The sequence below is a fragment of the Natator depressus genome, chromosome 6, assembly GCF_965152275.1.
Source record: "Natator depressus isolate rNatDep1 chromosome 6, rNatDep2.hap1, whole genome shotgun sequence".
Classification (NCBI taxonomy): Eukaryota; Metazoa; Chordata; order Testudines; family Cheloniidae; genus Natator; species Natator depressus.
The window spans coordinates 19,386,819-19,405,462 of record NC_134239.1 but is presented as its reverse complement, the minus strand read 5'-3'; the positions used below and the strand labels follow the sequence as shown (position 1 = coordinate 19,405,462).

Sequence of the window (18,644 nt, the reverse complement as noted above, 5' to 3'; positions counted from 1 at the left end):
CCCTTTTCCCTTCTCCTGGGCTGCAGGTGGTGGCTGTATAGGGGAAGGGATCCATCCTTGAACAGCTTACCCCCTTGGCTCAGGTAAATCCCCTCAAAACTATCATGCTCCCTTGGCTCCCACTGCCTGGCAGGCAAGCAGGCAATGAAGCAACCAGAGCTATTCACTTCTCTCCCCTACAATGCAACCAGGGAGCTGCTGAACAGCTACAGCAGGAAATGGACAGAAGTCTCTCAGTGTTACCTGCTCAGAACAGAGCTGCTCCTGGGGCTGCTGTAGAAGCAGCAGGGGAGATGGTGCCTTCTACTGCCTCCCCCATTGCAGAACTGCACGACACAGCCCAGGAACACATCCACTCAATCAAATACACATTTTTCTTAAGCATGTGGTCCTTGAGAGCCACGTGTTTGACACCATCGCTCTATCTCAAGTTAGACAGAATGATCTGGGTATTCTGGGGAAAACAAAATAGGGTACATGGAGCACAAATTGCTGTCTGATGCAGATGGAGTCAGAGAGACATACTCCAAATTAAAAAAGCCTCCTGGCTCTAGAACAAGGGATCTTTGGAGCCACAGTACAAAGTATTATTCGATGTGACTAGGATTAAATAAGCTAAAATGGAAATACAGATTGACAAATGGAGAGAGAGAGAAACCAAAAGTATTTCAAAAACCTTGTTTTGACCTACACCTATTGAGGAGAGTAGGCCAGCAAAGCAGAAAGCTGGCTATTTTTAAGTGCCTGATTATAAAGCCATTCCTTGAGGAACCCTGCTTGTGGGAGAACTAAGGAAGGAGAACTAAGAGTACCAGGTGACCACTGATGAAAGGGCCATACTCAGACTGAGAATGTTGAAGGAACACAAGCTAGTTATGGGCTCTTCGTCTGGGAAAGAATTTTAAAGGGAAGTTGTTAGGATATAGATATTCAGGTCTGTCTGTAAAGGCCTATACTCTAAGAATTTAGATGTATTCTTATCACTTGGCTAGTTACAAAGATATAAAAGAAAGAATCAAAATCACTGTCTGCCAGTGTAAGGCCCTTCTCTTACTGTGATAGCCTAAGAACAGGGCCTCAGACTAAGGCCTTTGGCTAAGCAACAGAGGCAACCATAAGCTGGGAAGCGAACGGTCACATCCTCACATTCCAAACTAGTCACATTGAAATAAGGTGCTATTGGGCTGTTAGGAATACAGTCCTGTCCTGATAGTGCCTATCGCCTCCAGAGAAAGGGAAGTGCCTAAAAAATGTAAAAGGAAACTTAGTTTGATAGCATCCTGTCTGGCAAGAACTCACTTATCAATAGCTGGGATGTGAAATCCTCACTTCTGTATTGTTTTGTCATTATAGTTCCCACTTTGCTATTGTTTGTCTGTATAATCTCTGTCTGGTTCTGTGATTGTTTCTGTCCCCTGTATAATTAATTTTGCTGGGTGTAAACTAATTAAGGTGGTGGGATGTAATTGGGTACATAATCATGTTACAATATGTTAGGATTGGTTAGTTAAATTTCAGGAACATGAGCAGAACTCAAGTTTTACTATATAGTCTGCAGTCAATCAGGAAGTAGGGGGGTGGGGGTGGGCATGCGGGTGGGGGAAATGGGAACAGGGAATGGGGCTGGGGAAATTGGAATCATGTTTTGCTAAGGGCAGGAATGGTAACAGGGACACAGGTTTAAGGCTCTGTGGTGTCAGAGCTGGGAAGGAGGATACTAAGGAAGGAAACTGGAATCATGCTTGCTGGAAGTTCACCCCAATAAACATCGAATTGTTTGCACCTTTGGACTTTGGGTATTGTTGCTTTCTGTTCATGCGAGAAGGACCAGGGAAGTGAGTGGGTGAAGGAATAAGCCCCCTAACAGAAGTCACTCTTCCGCTCGAGGCCCAAGTATAAAGCCCATGGCCTTATTCCAGGCTTTCTCAAAAAGGCTTGACACCAGAAACAGGAAGATACAGAGAGAGCGTAACTCCAGATGCCATGCACCTAGTAGTTAAGTCCACTACACCAGAGGATTCTTTCAGGAAGAATCCTCCTGGATTCAGAGCTTTTCTGCTCTTAACTGTGGGAACACACCAATTTTGATGGGACAAGTGGGATATCAGAATGACAAAAGCCTCACAGCACCAAAACTAAGTCTCACGGCCCATTAATGTAAATTTTAGATGCTCTATGAGGACGACCAGAAAGTTCTAACCACTCTGGATCTAAAATGGTTGAAAAGACCACAAATGACCCTGAATCAGGAGAGAAGATGAATGTCTTAGTTTAGAGCTTCATTGCTTCCTATACTGAATACTGTAGGATTACAGAAGCTGATTAAATCTTTGGCTGGCTCTGCAACAGTTTTATCACCCAGGAATAAGGCATCCTGACTCTGATTCAGGCAACAGGTGGTGAATGGAATACCCTAGGTTTTATCCCTTTTTAAAAAGAGTTGAGAGGCCACAGCAGCTTTCAAATGGAACAGACTGGATGTGTTTCGAGTGTACCTAGGGAGTAAGTATCCAGAACAACCCCTGCTCTTCACCAATAGCTTCTTCTTACAATTCAAAATTGGAAGAGTCCATCAATAGGGTTCTTGACTCAAGGTGATTTGGAGTGGTACAAACACCAAGACAGGTGGTGAAAAAAGGAGCAGAATGTCATCCCTCTCTCACTTGAGGGTATGGGAAGCACGAAGGAACCACAATCAGACCAAGCAGACAGAGGATATCAATGAGATACCAGTGGCATTAGATTCCACAGCCTTCCATAAAGAACCTACGGAAGTTAGGTCTGCTGATGAATCAGAAAAACTGAATCTCAAATGTGCTGATGGCAGTCACCTTACCTACCAAGAGAAACAAAAAAGGTAGCTAATGATGGTGGTGGTGACATGGTACTTGGGTTGAGTTTGTCTGGTCACTAGATGAATTCCTCATTTTTGTGACTCAATTTGCTAAAAGAATGCTGATTCAGCGTGTTGCCAATGAGACTAGTGACTGATGATTCTCAAGTCTCAATGTTATGCCATGTGGTTGAACAGAGGGCAAAGGAGTTGCTTTTTCAACCCAAACACAGGGACCAGATGATGGGGTGTGCTGCTAAGGAGAGGAGCTCACCAATAAGAGGAAGAGACCTTCTCTTACCTTCAAAATGGGAGGCATGTCCCAAACCAGTAAATCCAACACCAGAGGGCAGGGGACCACCTGTTACCGCTGAATGTCCTTAAATCCAACTAAATAATCGGGGTTGACCCTTCTTTCCAGTACTGTGAGTCAAAGCCTTGCAAGTGAAACTGATCTTCGGAGTGTTGAAACCCTAACTTCTGAACACAGACACTTTTTGTGTTGGTCAGTGACAGACAATGAGCATCCCTTGAAGCCAGAGGTAGGGTCAACCTTAAGAAGCGTGGTCAGCCAATCTGTGACATTACCACTGTAAATTAACAGAAAAACTGAACTTGAGAACTAAGCAGTCTCAGATCTTACAATCTGCAGAAACAATAAAAGCAGCAAGACAAATCCGATGCTGAAATAGGAGCAATCTGACAGGTAACTAGTACATGCACTGTTGTGGGGGAGGGGGGTCTTTGCCCTAAAATGCATCACTAGAGGGTCCTCTGATTTGCAAGATGGTGCCGCAAAAGCTCCAGAGGACCAGAAAAGTGTTGGAAAATAGCTCAAGAAAGAAGCACCTTTAAGAAAAAGGGTTTAGGGCTGGACCATGCAGTCCTTAGAAGCTAAGTCTAAGGACTGTAGCACCAGGCTTGTAAATGTGAAAGTGGAGTTCAGTGCTGCCTCGCACAAACAAAAAAAGTGTTCCAGGTAATTCAAATGTTTATAGAACATTTTCAAAGAATATGGTAACTTTTTGTTCAAGAAAAACTGAAATTTAATACTGCGTATGTAAAATGGTCTATACGGACACCTGTTATCTACCACACGTAGCCTACAAGAGGGGATATGTTTAACCCTCAAGGTAAACAGTGGAAAACAAAAGCATGTGCTCAGAGTTGAGAGTGCTCTTTGCCCCAAAAGACTGATCCACTTCTACGGTACTTGCACCAAGAAGCAGCAGCAAGGCTAAAAAGAAAGCAATTGAAGCTTGACAGTGCACGAAAAAAAAAGGACTGTCTTACGGGTCATCCATGAAGTCGTAGATCTCCCTCATGCCCACACCTCCAACATTGACAAAGAAGACAAGTCGTAACAGGACCAAGCAGTGTTCGGGTGGCATCCACAGGACAAACTTCAAGTAAAATGTGTTCAGCTCTGCCAATAAAAACTGAGAAAAAAAGGACATTTTAATAATTTAATTTAAAAAGCCTGGACCACCCCCACCCCCACATTTATTCCTAAAATAGAGAATTGTACTCAGACTTGTACAGAGAGGGCCCCACAAGGAGCAACGAGAAAACATGCCTATCTGCTTGGCATTATGCAGAGCTACCTTCCAGTCACATCTTGAAGTATTGTTGAAAATGCCAGGCAATGACAGTTATACTTAATATCCAGATTAGGGGTGAAATCCGTGCTCCGCTATGGAGGACTATGGCAAAACTCCCATTGACTTCAACAGGACCAGGACACCGCTCTAGAATTTGGGAGCCTATTAAAGCTAATGGGGGTTGTAGGCCCAGATGAGCATCCCAAGATTAATATCAAGAAGGGTCTGAGGGAGCAGGGGAACAAGCCTCCTCTTCCTGGGAGTTCTTACATATGGCTCATGCGGGGGATAGGGGTGGAGGTTTTGCCAGAAGCAGCGGGACCAAGGAGATGTTCAAGAAGCACTAGCACTTCCTGCCCTCTTCACTCAGCTAACTTCCTGCAGTTCATCATAATCACGCATAGTGCTTCCTTTACCACCTTTTCCTGCGCGCGCGCTCTCTCTCTCTCACACACACACACGCGCGCCCCCCTGAGGTAATGCCCCACCTGGACCCTTCCGATCTCAGCAGCACTGACTCAGTCAGCAGATCTTTATAGTCTCAGTCCCCATGCCTTCTCTAAAGGGCTGCCAGGAGTAAAGGAGTCCAAAGGAAAGTTGGGATACAGGATTCCTCGGCTTCCTTTGCTCTCCCATTCCATGGACAAGACTTGGTTAAAGCTTGAGCTAACGTTATTGCCACTGGTTCCACAACATCCTACTCCTTGCCAGCGCTCATGCTATGCCCTCCATCAAGATATGAGGACCTGTCACGTGCCATAAGAACATTAAAGGGTTCTGTGGGGGGGCTGCATGGAAACGATTAGAGTATTTTTAAAAAACGAATGTTCTTGTAGAGCACATGGTGAGGCACCAATGAAGTGTGGCAGTAACTGTAATTCTATTTTTAACCAAGTTTATCTGGTGATTTATATAGTTTTAGAACTATCACTAATGAATCCTAAAAGCATAAATGCTGTTCTTCCAATGGCCACTGAAGAAGCTGATTATAGATGCACATAAAATACCAGGAAACAAAAGCAACAGATCCCGTTTTAGGCACTAATTACACAAGTGTCACTGACAAGGTCTCACTGAGCAGCAGCAGTTAAATATTTACTTAAGAATGAGTTTGTAGATGAACTGAAGTTTAAAGTGACAGAAAGAACCCCTACAGGGGGATCCACTTCAGTTATGGTTATTATGGTAGACTGAGTTGAAGGATGTTTCTTGCTTCAAAGATTACATATAATGAAAAATATTAGCAAGTAATGATTAAATCTGAGGTATATCTGCTAGATGAAGCATCACAAATCAGATGCAAACCGTTTTTGTCAAGAGAATCACTATGACTTGAGTTTGCCCCAGGCTAACATGAACTCGACAGCTTCTTCAGGTTTAGCAATAGGCACGGCCAACTAATGGTTAGCTCTTCTTATTGTGCATGAAAGTTACTTTCATATTGGGTGCCAGACCTCTTTATAGATATACAGAATGTTTTATTAATAGTGGCGTTTACTTCAACTCCCATAAAAAACTGTATCAATCTGAGCAAATCCATTGTGGCAAATGAATCTAACATACAAAACGAATTTTATATAACAGAAAGTTTGGTGGTCTGAATTTTTATTCAAATTGACTATCATCTATGTGTTTGCAAAGTGCCTAACGTATGTTGTAGGTGCTCCCACAAATTGTTAATTACAGGTAATACATTACTTGCTCCAAAAGGACAGTTTCACAAACCTGCCATTTGTCTTCTCCAATAAAAGAGTGAATTTAGAATACATAACAATCTAAGATGCCCCACAAAGCAAATTGGATTAGAAAAATTTGCTAGGCAACCCTTAAAATAAAAATGCCATCAGATTTTCACAGCAATCATTCATCCTCTGCTAATTTACAAAGTGATTACGCAGCTGTTCGAACAATCTGCTTATCAAATGTACAGATTATATATATAGTATCATGTAAATAATACAGTCCAATATCTAGAGAAAGCATCAAAAGCATTTCAGTCTGCTACGTTTTTGCATTTCTCCACTTACTCTGGATATGTGACTATTCTGGGATAGCTATATAAATACATTTAAGCCACGCTGGAGAACAGAGCCAGACAAAACAGAGTCCAGTATGAACATCAAATTGTTTAGTTACCTTATCTTTTCTTTGATATTTTAGTTAGATAGGCCTGAGCCAAAACACTGTGCTCTAGATCCGTAGTGCCCAGAGCCTGAAGTGCTGAGCTCTAAGGTTCTGGTTTGAAGCTATCTCCAGTTTTAATTTGATAATACTCCCCTGGAAGTGGGGAACAAAAGGGATATTTTCATATGAAGTCTGCATTTTGGGCAGCACACTTTATTAATTTAATTATGCTTAGCATGCATGTTAAACTACTTAGAATTGAAGTATATCACTCAGTAATCAAGATTAAAAATATTTTTGAAAATCAATTTACAGACAGGAATATAGACAGTCCCAATTCCAGGGTGTCACACACAGTATGGCTAGGATTGGCAGAAATAACACACAAAATTACCATTACCATATTTATGAGTGCTGCAAACAAATCATTTTATCAGTTAAGTTTAAAAAGAAGTTTCCTTACTACAAAGATGATGCCACAAACTGCTAGCCATCTGCGCAGGCTGGATGCTGGCTTCCACTCAAATTTGACCCAGCTATAGGGTGTGAACTGGAAAGCAATTCTCTTTATTTTACCTCTGAAAAAAAGTCACCACACATCACTCTTACACCAGTTTTAAGGAACAGAAAATATCCTATCTTTACAAACACATTTTAAAAATTTTTAAATCAGGCATCAGTTCAAGCCACCAAACTTTTCTGTACTGAGCTAGGGGCCCTCTATTTCCCCTGTATTAAACCTACCTTTATATGAAAGCTGCAGTGAGTCAACGTACTCTAATTTAAAAACCTGTTAAACAGCATATCAATTAAATTTTTACACAACTAACTTTACAGAGACATTGCACTAAGTAGATAGGTCCTATCCTAGGTGTCATCTAGTAAGAGCAGTCTCCACAAACCTAATTCAGAACTAGCAGCGCATGGCATTAGAGCATAACTATTATCAAAGGACATTTTTAAAACTTAGGAGTTGAAGAAATAATGGTATAACTCTACTGAAGCTTTGAATGTTCTTGACCTGATCACTCATAAGTAGGTTAGAGTACACCCTTGCTCACAAAATATTTTCTATACACAGCGGAGGCATTCTACAGTTCCTGTCTGTATTTATTTTAGGTTAATCTATAAACATGTCTGGTTTCCACACAACTCTGCCATTTCTAGATTTCACAGTCATTGTGGAAGACACCATTACAGGAGGATGTATTTTCAGAAATGCAATCACTACATGAAACAAAGTTCACATTAATATTTAACTCAGCATCAGTGGTCAGAAAATAACCCACTAGTTATTGCATAGGCTTCAATCTTCACCGAATACACTTTTCGGTTACAGAACCACAATGTCCTTTAACTGCCCAAATTTCGCAATCATATGTGCACAGATTTTAATGAAATATGAGTCTCAGAACAAGCAGCACGATCTTCCACCACCATTTCAATTCTGGAACTCTTGGTATTACAGGCACTTAAACTTGCTTCTACAGCAGATGGTTATATAGCCAAAAAGGCCAGTTTTACTACCAAACTCTGATCACTGATGAGAAAATGGCACCCTCACACGCGGTCAGAAAAACTGGAAACAAAAAAGATGCTAATATAGTGTCCATTATTTTGTTGCATTTAATAAGTCAGACTTCCTAAATTATCTAGTCCCCACCTCGTGTCTTTTCCATACCCCATACTTGAAACTACAGCTCTCTCCAGCTGTTCATTTACAGATATGATAATCAGAATAATTTCACTTAAGACACCAGGGACATGATGAAAACTCTCCTTTCTCTGTTAACATAGGCTGAAGCTCTGAGACTCACATCTGTGGGGGTGCGATTCAACTTGTCCCCAACACTGCTTAAAGAGTTCTAAATGCCAGCCTAACTCAAGCAACTGCAAACAAGAAGGTAAGCACAGAGCAGCACCCACCAGTAAGTTTCAAGAATGCTGGCATCAGAGCTCAAGTTACAAGACATCCCTTTTAGAGGCTGACAGAGGCTGAAGATATGCTAAGTTGCCAGATAGCTTTTATTGTTGTCTCGAGATAAAGCTGGTTCTTAATAGGAGCCGGAGTCTGATAGTATTTTAACCTGCTGCCTACTCAGGAAAAATCAGATTAAGCAACTGCTGCTCCATTACAAAACCCAAAAGAACAAGTTGGCTCCTTCATGACATAAGTCTGTTTCATCACACAGGCCCTTACATATTTCCAACATAAGCCTCAATAATGCTAATAAGGCAAACAGAGCAAAAGCTCCCCCTCACACAGAAGTGAGCAGGTTTCCTTAAGATGTCCCTTTAAAACCCAGAGTGTGTTAGCTTAACAAAGGCATACAAAATTCCCAATATCAGGTTTATTTACAAAATTAAATTACAGATTCTTGTTTTGAGCATACAAATTAAAGCCTTGAATCAAATAAAGCTTCACTTATGATTCAGTATTTTAGTATATTTGAAGTAAAATCCCCAAACTCATTTGAGTTCTGCTACTTTTGGTTACGGAAAATTTTTCTAAAGTGGCATACTTGTACGTAGGAATGTTCCAAAGTCCTTGCCATTTATACGTTTTCAAAGAAAGCCATCCCAAAGTCTTCATTCCACAATAAATCCCAAATCCATTGCATAGGATTACATCCATTATCCACTGAAAAGGAAAAAAAAGGTATTTAAGCAGCAGAACTACAAAACTGAAGCTTAATGGTCTAGTGAAGGCTAGAAAATGGAAATACTATATACTTTTATGTGCAGGTGCATGTTTTCATGCAAAAGGAACTATAGCTAGTTCATCCTATATTAAGATTCTCTGGACACCTGCCTCATACTTCCTGAAAGTCTAGCTGCCCCAATATGCATTTGATGGGACACCAGATTTTTAAACAGAGGGACGAGTTTCTTCTCGATATATCAGTCCTATTACAGTAAACTGATCTCCCACTGCTCATTATGGTTGTGACTCCACACACCCCCTGTCTCTGGTGGGAACGTCTTAAAGCACACCAAATAAAGAGTATTACCAGGTTGTGTTGCACTGGGATTTTGCTGTGCCTGGTATTTAAGGTGTTTCTTGATCTTGAGCCTGTCATTCCCTACATATCCAGCTGGATAATTTGTCTCCAGGTTCAGGATGTAAAGTTCATGGGAGACCTGAATTTCTCCCATGCCCTCTATTTACTGTTCAGCATTAATTCCTGAAAAGGGTCTCAGAGCTGGGAATATTGGCTGCTTTTTTAATTCAAAACTTGATAGCATCTCTCAAAGTTGCTCACTTCGTTAGTTCTACTATGACAGCTTCCAATACTGCTATCTATTGAACAGATATTTTCTTTGCTTTCTTTAGGAATGTGTTTAAAAAGATAAAGCGAACATTAAAAAATGTTACAGCTTTAACAATAAGAAAGTACTTTTTCCTAGAGTTGACATTACATAAAAAATTAATTTATGCAAAAAAAATTTATAGATAAATAGCATCACGTCTAGGGAAGCTTGTTGCAAACTTTGAACACTTGCGTCTGATGGCATCATGCAGAAGATGAAGTCACACTTCAAACTGTATGGCCCATGTTGTGAAGGTAGCCAGACTAGATTATAGTAGTGCCGTCTGGCCTTAAAAATCTAAGTGTTAAGTATCCTAAGACATCTAAGGCTACAATAGATACACTAAACTCCAAGATTTTGGTTTTGTCTAACTTGAGACATTGCATGCTCCCATCTGCACGACAAGACCAAACTATTTAAATGGCATTGTGGATGACTTTCTAATTTGAACTCCCAACACAACAGAAGGGACCTAGTTAAGATAGATTTAATTTACTGTACAGTAGCAATGTCTTTAAAAAAGCACCTATGTTTGTTGTCAGATGAACAGAGAAAAATGGGTTTTCATAAAAGATTCAAAATACACCCCAAAAAAAAAAAAGACGACAGATTGAACACAAGTTGCACATTTGAAACTGATAAAAAACCACACACTACACACAAGGCTGTAATTTTCTCTGTGTTCCTCAATCTTCAAATATTGTGATTTATACTGTCTTCAGAAAGACATATCCAAACATCTGTACACTGAGTATAGATTAGTGTGGAAGGTACAACATATGCAGGAACAGAGAGAAATATGGACGGACATCTAATTGTGTACTATAGGGCTACCATTCCACAGAACAGATGTATGTCAGTAAAGGTATTTATACATCCACTGATAGTTGGGCAATCATAAAACAAGGGAAGGGTTTTGTACTAAGCAACAAATACACATTTTTAATCTGTTAAAAAAAGGGGGAAGTAGGCACTGAGCTAAAACTCAATCACCTCCATGTGCATATACAACTGAACAGATTTACATCTGATAGATAGCACATGAATGCTCATCAGCTACATCAATCCTGTCCCATAGCACAGTATCACTACAGTTAGATGTCTATTTGGGCCACAGATAGATCAGATAATCAAGTTGATTTCAGCATTTAAGATATACAGAATGCAGTACATACATGATCCCACCAACATTCACTGAAGTTTGGAAGCTGATGTTCCAGACTATACTCCAGAAATTCAAACATTACACTGATGATCATACACATCCACCAGTCCCGAATCATTAGCGTCTGAAGAAAGAAAGGGAGAGAAATTTATCTTGGAGAATACCTTGCAAAGAATAAAAGCAAACAAGCAGGATACAGTAACAGAAGGAAATACAAGTCAAATGCAGGAGTCTATTACTATGTGCCTCTGCTACCAGGTGAAGGTGGCAGCAGCCAGCAGTGTTTTGGGGCTGCTCAGGAAAGGCTCTTCCAGCTTGCTTAATGCAATTCTCAAAGCAGCCAACTGCCCTCAAATCAGCAATAGAGCTGTGTTCACCCAAACTCACATCCCATCTCCAAGTAAGCCTACATAGGAAGCATTAAGTGGAAATTTCCTATAAGATCCAGGTACATATTTTAGGCTAAGCCTCTCAGTGAGGCACTTAACTCTGTGAGTGCTGTTCTGATCCTGCTTCACACATCTGAACAGCACTCCCACTCCTCACCTATCAGGAGGGGCTGGAAAAGGAAACTGCAGGTATAGATTTTTCATGTGTAAAAAAACAAGCCATCCCAATCAGTGATTTACTCAAAAGGAGCCAACAATACAGAGTGTAGTTGGGATTGGGCAGACACTTGAGTGATCTCTTCCCAAACAGTTCCTTTTAGGATTGAAGATGACTGGCACTGTCTTGCAAGGTGTAGCGGTAAAAATGCAGCAGGTTTGTAAGCAGCATTCTTACAGCATTAGAAATAGCAAGATCAGGAGCATGAGCATGGACAGACGGACTGTACTGCTGTAGCTCCTGGAGAGGAATATTCATACGGATGGGTGGTTGTAAACGTATCATTATTTGGATACCGGGAGGAGTGTAGCATAGGGCTCACTCTCCCAGCAGTCAGAAGGTGAGGATATAAATCCGTCCCCCTCCCCCCCTCCAGCCAAAAGGGGGGAGAGCTGCCTACGTGCAGCAGCGAGGAAAGGAGAAAGAAGTGCCCCTCCTTTACTGCCAGCAGCTAAAGATTGAACTTCTCACATGGCTGGGGTTCCCACAGCTTTCTTTCTACTAGTACAGCACCTGCCCAGCAATAGATTAGTGTTAGACCTGGGACACAGTTTTACTACAGAGAAAAAGGCACCGTCCTGAGGTGGAAGAGTAAGGGCAATCATAGCCAGTCACATTTCTGCCCCCCCTATTTAAAACATGCTTTCCCCAAACCTGCTACATATGGAAGACTATGAACTATATCCCCTAAATATACACATACCTTTTGTTAGATAACAGCATTTAGAGCTATATTAACATTTAATCTCAGGCAGTTAAGTTGTGCTTTAATTCTATATTTAATGTGATCAGCTACACTGACTGAAACCTGGCAAAGCCAATAAGAAGCAGACATCTTTTAAAGATGTTTATGCTGATAATGTGCAACTAACATCTGTCCTGGGATCACACTGATGATGAAATAAAAGATCCACATAAGTAAAGTACAGACAAGTAGGACCCTTAATTTTTCCGTGTTTTTCATGGGGAGTCAGGGTTCAGAACAGGTCAGAGTTTGTTTTAATTATTCAAGTCACAAGCAAAACCGAAAACAGAATGTGCTCACTTTTGCATTCAAGTAGTATGAAAGATAAAAAGTTAACAAAGTGGCGTAGGAAATGTTTTAATGACTACGGAGGAATACAAGAGGCATATTTATTTTGCTATACAGTACACAAATCTCTGCTTTGTTGCGCACATAGGTGATCGAATCTGGCTCATCTGTTTTAAGAGACGGGACAAAAACAGTTGGACATGAAGCACATCATCAAATAAACCTCTCTGTAGAGGACATTCTCCCACATGACCCTGATACAGGCTATACTCTTCTTCGCCTGGAGCAAATCTAATAGCTTGATTTAAGAGAGATCCAAGTCCTGTATCCTACCCCAACTTCCTTTAGTTCCTACAAAAACCTTGTTTTACTATTTGTGCTATGTCTTTTCACCCAGTCCCTCACTTTTCTAGGAAATCACACACTGCCTAAGTTTTGGTCAAATTTGTTTTTATAGAGAAAATATTATTACATGAATGCAACAGAATTCTCATTCTGAGAATTGTCTCTCTATATCCAGGAGTATCAGACTAATGGAAGTATTCCTCTGATATCCCACATATGCTTCAGAACAAAGCCTTATATAGGTTAGCAAGCTCTTTTCTATTCAACATCAAGCCTTGCATTTTTGAATTGGGGAGTGCAAGTAAAATGAAAACAGTGATTTATCTTACAATTCAAGTTTAACGTTCCCTGAATTACGTTGTTCAAGAGAGGACATAGAATAAGAGATCAACAAGGGATGCAAGGTAAAGTAAAACTTGTTAGTAAATTCACTTGAACAGAGGATAGTCACATTTAGACCTAAATGTTCAGTAACTGACATACAGCCCATGTTCTGCTATAGGCAAATTCAGCTGGCATTTCTTCCATGATTGGTACATGCATGCTGACAGTTGCAATGACTAAGACATTGCCCCTTTATAGTATTTTTAAGTTAAGTTATGAACTAGAAGCTATCTGGAAAGTGTGAAGTGCTTAGCCTGTAACTTCACCACAGCCTGTACTGCACATTATCTTTTCCACAGTCTATGTTAAGATCACTCAAGCATTTAGGATGCTTGGAAAACAAAGGACTTTGCTTTTGCATATTCTTTGTTTTATCCATCTGACCTTAATATGAATCATCTCTGTGGAAGCAGAAGCTTGTTAGTGGAATGTTATTTAGAAAAGAAATTAACCTACTACGGTCAGAAAAAAATAAGTTATTATTATGCAAACACTTATTTAAACTAGTTCATGGATGACTGCCTAATATAATTGATTCTGAACACTGGTAACATTGAAACAGAAGCAGTCAAGCTTTGAAAGCAGAAGAGCACTAATGAAAATATCTGAACATAGGAGGGGACTGATTCTTACTTTTAGGTACCAGCCAAGGAAGTGAGCAGGAACAAATCCATCCAGTTTGTCCTATAAACCAAGCAGAGATGTTAGGTTATTTGTTATACAGAAGATCAATATTTAATTTTCAAGGCCTGCATTTCTATCTAGGTAATATAGAAGTGGAACTTAATCTTTTCAACTGCCTTAGCTGCTATTTGAAATATATGCAAATTCCATATGCCTCTCTGTACCCATGAAGTATTGCAAACACTCAGGTAATGTGATCTAAAGCAAAATTAGAAACTTCAAGCAGGGACAGGAGGGGGAAAACTGGGACTAAGACAGCTTGTAGAGGTACAGGCAAAAGCCAGGGGTCAGTATGCGGGGAAACCAGCAGAAGAGTCTGCGCTCATCAGAGCATGCTCCCCTCAGGAGCCTGGAACAAAACCCACGTTTCCCAAGCTCACCATTTCTCTGCTGTCAGCAAACAGATATAAAATCCATGGGTAAAAGGGGTTTCTCGTCCCCTTCTAGTGTTCGTGCACCCACAGTATAACTTGCTATTGCTATCAGTTACTCCATTAGCTCAAGTGGCAGAGGAGCACAAGCGGATCTAAAGGTTCCAACCTTTTGTCCACTGCACAGCCACCAAAACAGCTTGGAGATCAGTGTACATAACTAACACCAATTCCTATGGTTTCAGATTTTATGCCTCAGGCTTGCGGACCTGGGAACAAAATTCATATGGCTTCTTGAATCTCAGGTGAAGATACAAAAGCGTGCAATTTATGGATCACTCAGTAGCATGTAAACAGCATTTAAACTTTTAGCCTTCTGTAAAAAGGAGCTAAATATGCTACTGTTAAGTGTAAACAGAAGCTAACTCTAGTAGGACCAGAGGAATGGGTATGGATTTACATCAATACTTTGAACAAGCAGCTAAATAATTTACCTCTGCTCCAAAAGTAGTTAATTTGGAGACAAAGAGATGCATATCTTGACCTGATTAATACTAAACATCAAGAGAGAAAAGGAAAAAGGAAAACGGTGGGTAAGAGTCTAAAACTAAAGAAAAGGCATAAATGGATTACGGATTCAGCAATGAAACATATATGGAAGACAGCACATTAGAGTGATCAAATAGGCAACATTTCACACAAACATTAAGGCTCACTGGCCAAGAGCTTTTTCATTTCAATTTCTTACCCAGACGTTGTGAAATGGATCCGTCTTATTGCCTGGATCGTAAATAAGGCAGTTCCCACCATAGTCTCTTTCTGGCAAGGCAACTCCTAAATTTGGATCAATGTATTTCATGAACTGTCTGCCATCGTGTACAGTCTGCAGAATTAACAAATCCGTCTGTTAGCAGTGGATAGTTAACAGGCAGGAAAATCTGAAGCGTTGCTAACTAGTGATTCCCCATCTTCCATGATTTTTACATTTATGTTGCAGAATACCTCAAACATGTAGTCAAACCTCCTTAAATGAAGGTTGAATTGTTATTAATTTATATTCCTGACTCTCATGACCTCCAGTACTAGGTGCTGAAGCTGATTCAAATGACTAGTCAACACTGTATTAAGGTACAATCCTACAGTCTAGGCTAGGAAAACCAGAGATAGATTTGACTGAATTTACCAAAGAGCTTCTATGCAGCAATTTAAAAAAAACAAAACCAAAGCCTACAAGGCTCATAATTGAAGAGTTGAGGCATAACCCACCCTCTTTCCTTTTCCAATCACCTCAGTGGGGCAATCAACAACCACCAAACCATACTAGTTCATTCTTCAGGGGCTACAATGTCTATTGTCCTCATATCAACTGTTCATTTTGGTTTTGTTTTCCTAGGACAGGAGACATCCAGCAGCATTTCAGTCTAGCTACAGCCCATACATCTGCCAACTAAATGCATGCTAAAAATCAGCAAATTTAAAACACAGATTAAACAACATACAAAGAGGAGTGGTCATGCATGAATGTTTACTTCAGTTACAGAAAGAGCAGGATCAAACTGAATTCTGTGGTTAGAGTTTACCAGAAGTGCTCATCAAATAAATACAATTTTGTTTTCAAATTAAGATCAGACTAGTATCATGAACAAAAGGACTTAAAAGGAACTAAAGGAGAGTCTTCAGCAGAAAGATTAATTCATGTATCAAACAACCCCCATCACATGTAACTAATTTGCTGAAGAACAAATATTTCCTAATGGAATCACAAACATTGTCATAGCCAATGCTTTACACTAGCAGCAACATGATAAATGGAGTAGTGTTTGTTATGACAGGCTAATGATCAGACAAGTAGGAATCAAATCAGCAAAGTGTAACGGGGGGAAAGAAAATCAAATCTGTGTAACCAAAGTCAGTAACATGTCAAAACAAAGTAGTCAACTTGCACTAATTTCACATTAACCACAAAGATGTGTTACACAAACGAGCTTGTATTGGCTTTTAGGAGAGTCGGTAATATTGATCTATAGAGAACAGACTAAGTCCAAGAAAAATGTATGTTCAAATATTTACAAGACAAATATTTGGTTTATAATTGAAGGTTTGGTCAATAGCTGGTAAACATGTCTTTTGCCATTAGTGGCTGAGCAGACCTAGAAGATGGCAGGACACAACCAGAGGAAGGAAAAGCAATTATAAACAAACTGCTATCCAAAACAGAAAAACTACAGCAGTATAGCTCAGCATATGAAATCAAACTGAAGCAATCAAATATTGACAGCACGTTGCAACAACGCTGTCTGGAAAATGTAAGATAACCAGCATGGTGGGGACATGAGAATGAATGGGGACTGACCACTCAGGGATACAAACTACTTAAAAAGGAACAAAAGGAGAAAGGTAAATTTGTCCATCATGTAAAAGGCTCAAGACCCCAACACAAGGGGGCAGACACCTTGTAAGAGACACGAAAGAATGAATTTAGTTAAGATCTAGTTATCAAGTGTCATGTAAACAGGCAGAAACATTAAGCGTGACACAGTGGACTGGTTCAAATCTGTTTGGACAAGCCAGTAGAGGTAAGAATTACTGACTGCTCTCTTGCTCCTAAGGCTTCTGCCACTGACTTTTGGGGAGGTAATCAGGCTGAATGAGAGGGAGTGCTATTTGAAGCAGTATGGACCCAGAGGAAACTTCAAATGAACTTCAAAAGTTTCACTAAACATTTAGATCTTGTTTGCAAAGCAGGCATCATGGTCTAATGGAAAGAGAAGATGGGAGCCAAAAACTCCTGAATTTATGCCCAGTTTTGCCAGTAATTCATTTTGTCACCATGATCAAATCCTTTAACTTTGCCTGATTTTCCCCTCCACTGTGGAAGCCTGTGAAATAGAGCTGTTTATCTACATCATAGCGGTGTTGATAATTCATGTTTTTATATTTTGAAAAGAGTTGTACTTGAGATAAATATTACTAAGATTTCAAGATGAGAAAAAGTCTCTAGTTGTGAAGTGCAATTAATCAGCATTAATTAAATGAATCAGCATTTAATACCCTAATAGCCTGCAAAATAAGAACCGTAGATTAACAGAGTAAGATCGCAAGTAACAGAAAGTGATCAGAATAGAATGGCTTGTCAATCTAACATTCCCCTCTGGGCTGAACTATCATCACGTGCATTTCCAGGGGGGTGAGGTTGGGGGGTGTTCAGTTTTTGGGGGTGGGAGGTGTGACACCACACCCCATATTCATCATAGTGGTATGGTTATAATAGGATTATGACATAATTATCATGCATTTTGCACAAGATATGTCTGGTCAGGTGTCTATGGAAAAGTTATGATTTGCTGAATATGATTACCCTATTCATATGCATGTATCGTTTTTGTACCTGAAGTTATGAATATAGACTAAGTATCTGTATTTCAAATCTGCTTACTCTGGAAAACACCCACAACTAGCCTTTCAGGTACAACAGTGATGAAGCTAGACAGTGCTAATGGCCCACCAACAAAGACAATGGACCATGGAAGAGCTCAGCCTTCCTGTAAACCTTTCAGCCAGCCTGTAAGTAATGGCTGCTATGACTCAGCAGGATATTCAAGGGACAGTATTCTTGTCAGCAAGTTAAAGAAGTATGGGCTGGATGAATGTACTATAAGGTGGGTAGAAAGTTGGCTAGATTGTCGGGCTCAACGGTTAGTGATCAATGGCTCCATGTCTAGTTGGCAGCCGGTGTCAAGTGGAGTGCCCCAGGGGTCGGTCCTGGGGCCGGTTTTGTTCAATATCTTCATAAATGATCTGGAGGATGGTGTGGATTGCACTCTCAGCAAATTTGCGGATGATACTAAACTGGGAGGAGCGGTAGATACGTTGGAGGGCAGAGATAAGATACAGAGGGACCTAGACAAATTGGAGGATTGGGCCAAAAGAAACCTGATGAGGTTCAATAAGGATAAGTGCAGGGTCCTGCACTTAGGACGGAAGAACCCAATGCACAGCTACAGACTAGGGACCGAATGGCTAGGCAGCAGTTCTGCGGAAAAGGACCTAGGGGTTACAGTGGACGAGAAGCTGGATATGAGTCAGCAGTGTGCCCTTGTTGCCAAGAAGGCCAATGGCATTTTGGGATGTATAAGTAGGGGCATAGCGAGCAGATCGAGGGACGTGATCGTTCCCCTCTATTCGA

At 40.5% G+C, this 18,644-nt stretch overlaps 1 protein-coding gene across 2 annotated transcripts in view; it reads right to left on the bottom strand.

Annotated features, from left to right (window-relative positions):
* The window catches only part of PTDSS2 (phosphatidylserine synthase 2), a 68,819-nt gene that overhangs the window by 8,185 nt on the left and 41,990 nt on the right, over positions 1-18,644 (bottom strand). For both annotated transcript variants that reach the window (XM_074954704.1, XM_074954703.1), the window contains exons 5-10: positions 15,207-15,341; positions 14,037-14,087; positions 11,046-11,159; positions 9,081-9,199; positions 7,022-7,136; positions 4,127-4,272 (exon numbers count right to left, since the gene is read on the bottom strand). In XM_074954704.1, coding sequence (XP_074810805.1) covers positions 4,127-4,272; positions 7,022-7,136; positions 9,081-9,199; positions 11,046-11,159; positions 14,037-14,087; positions 15,207-15,341 — 680 coding nt within the window. The remainder of the gene's footprint in view (positions 1-4,126; positions 4,273-7,021; positions 7,137-9,080; positions 9,200-11,045; positions 11,160-14,036; positions 14,088-15,206; positions 15,342-18,644) is intronic.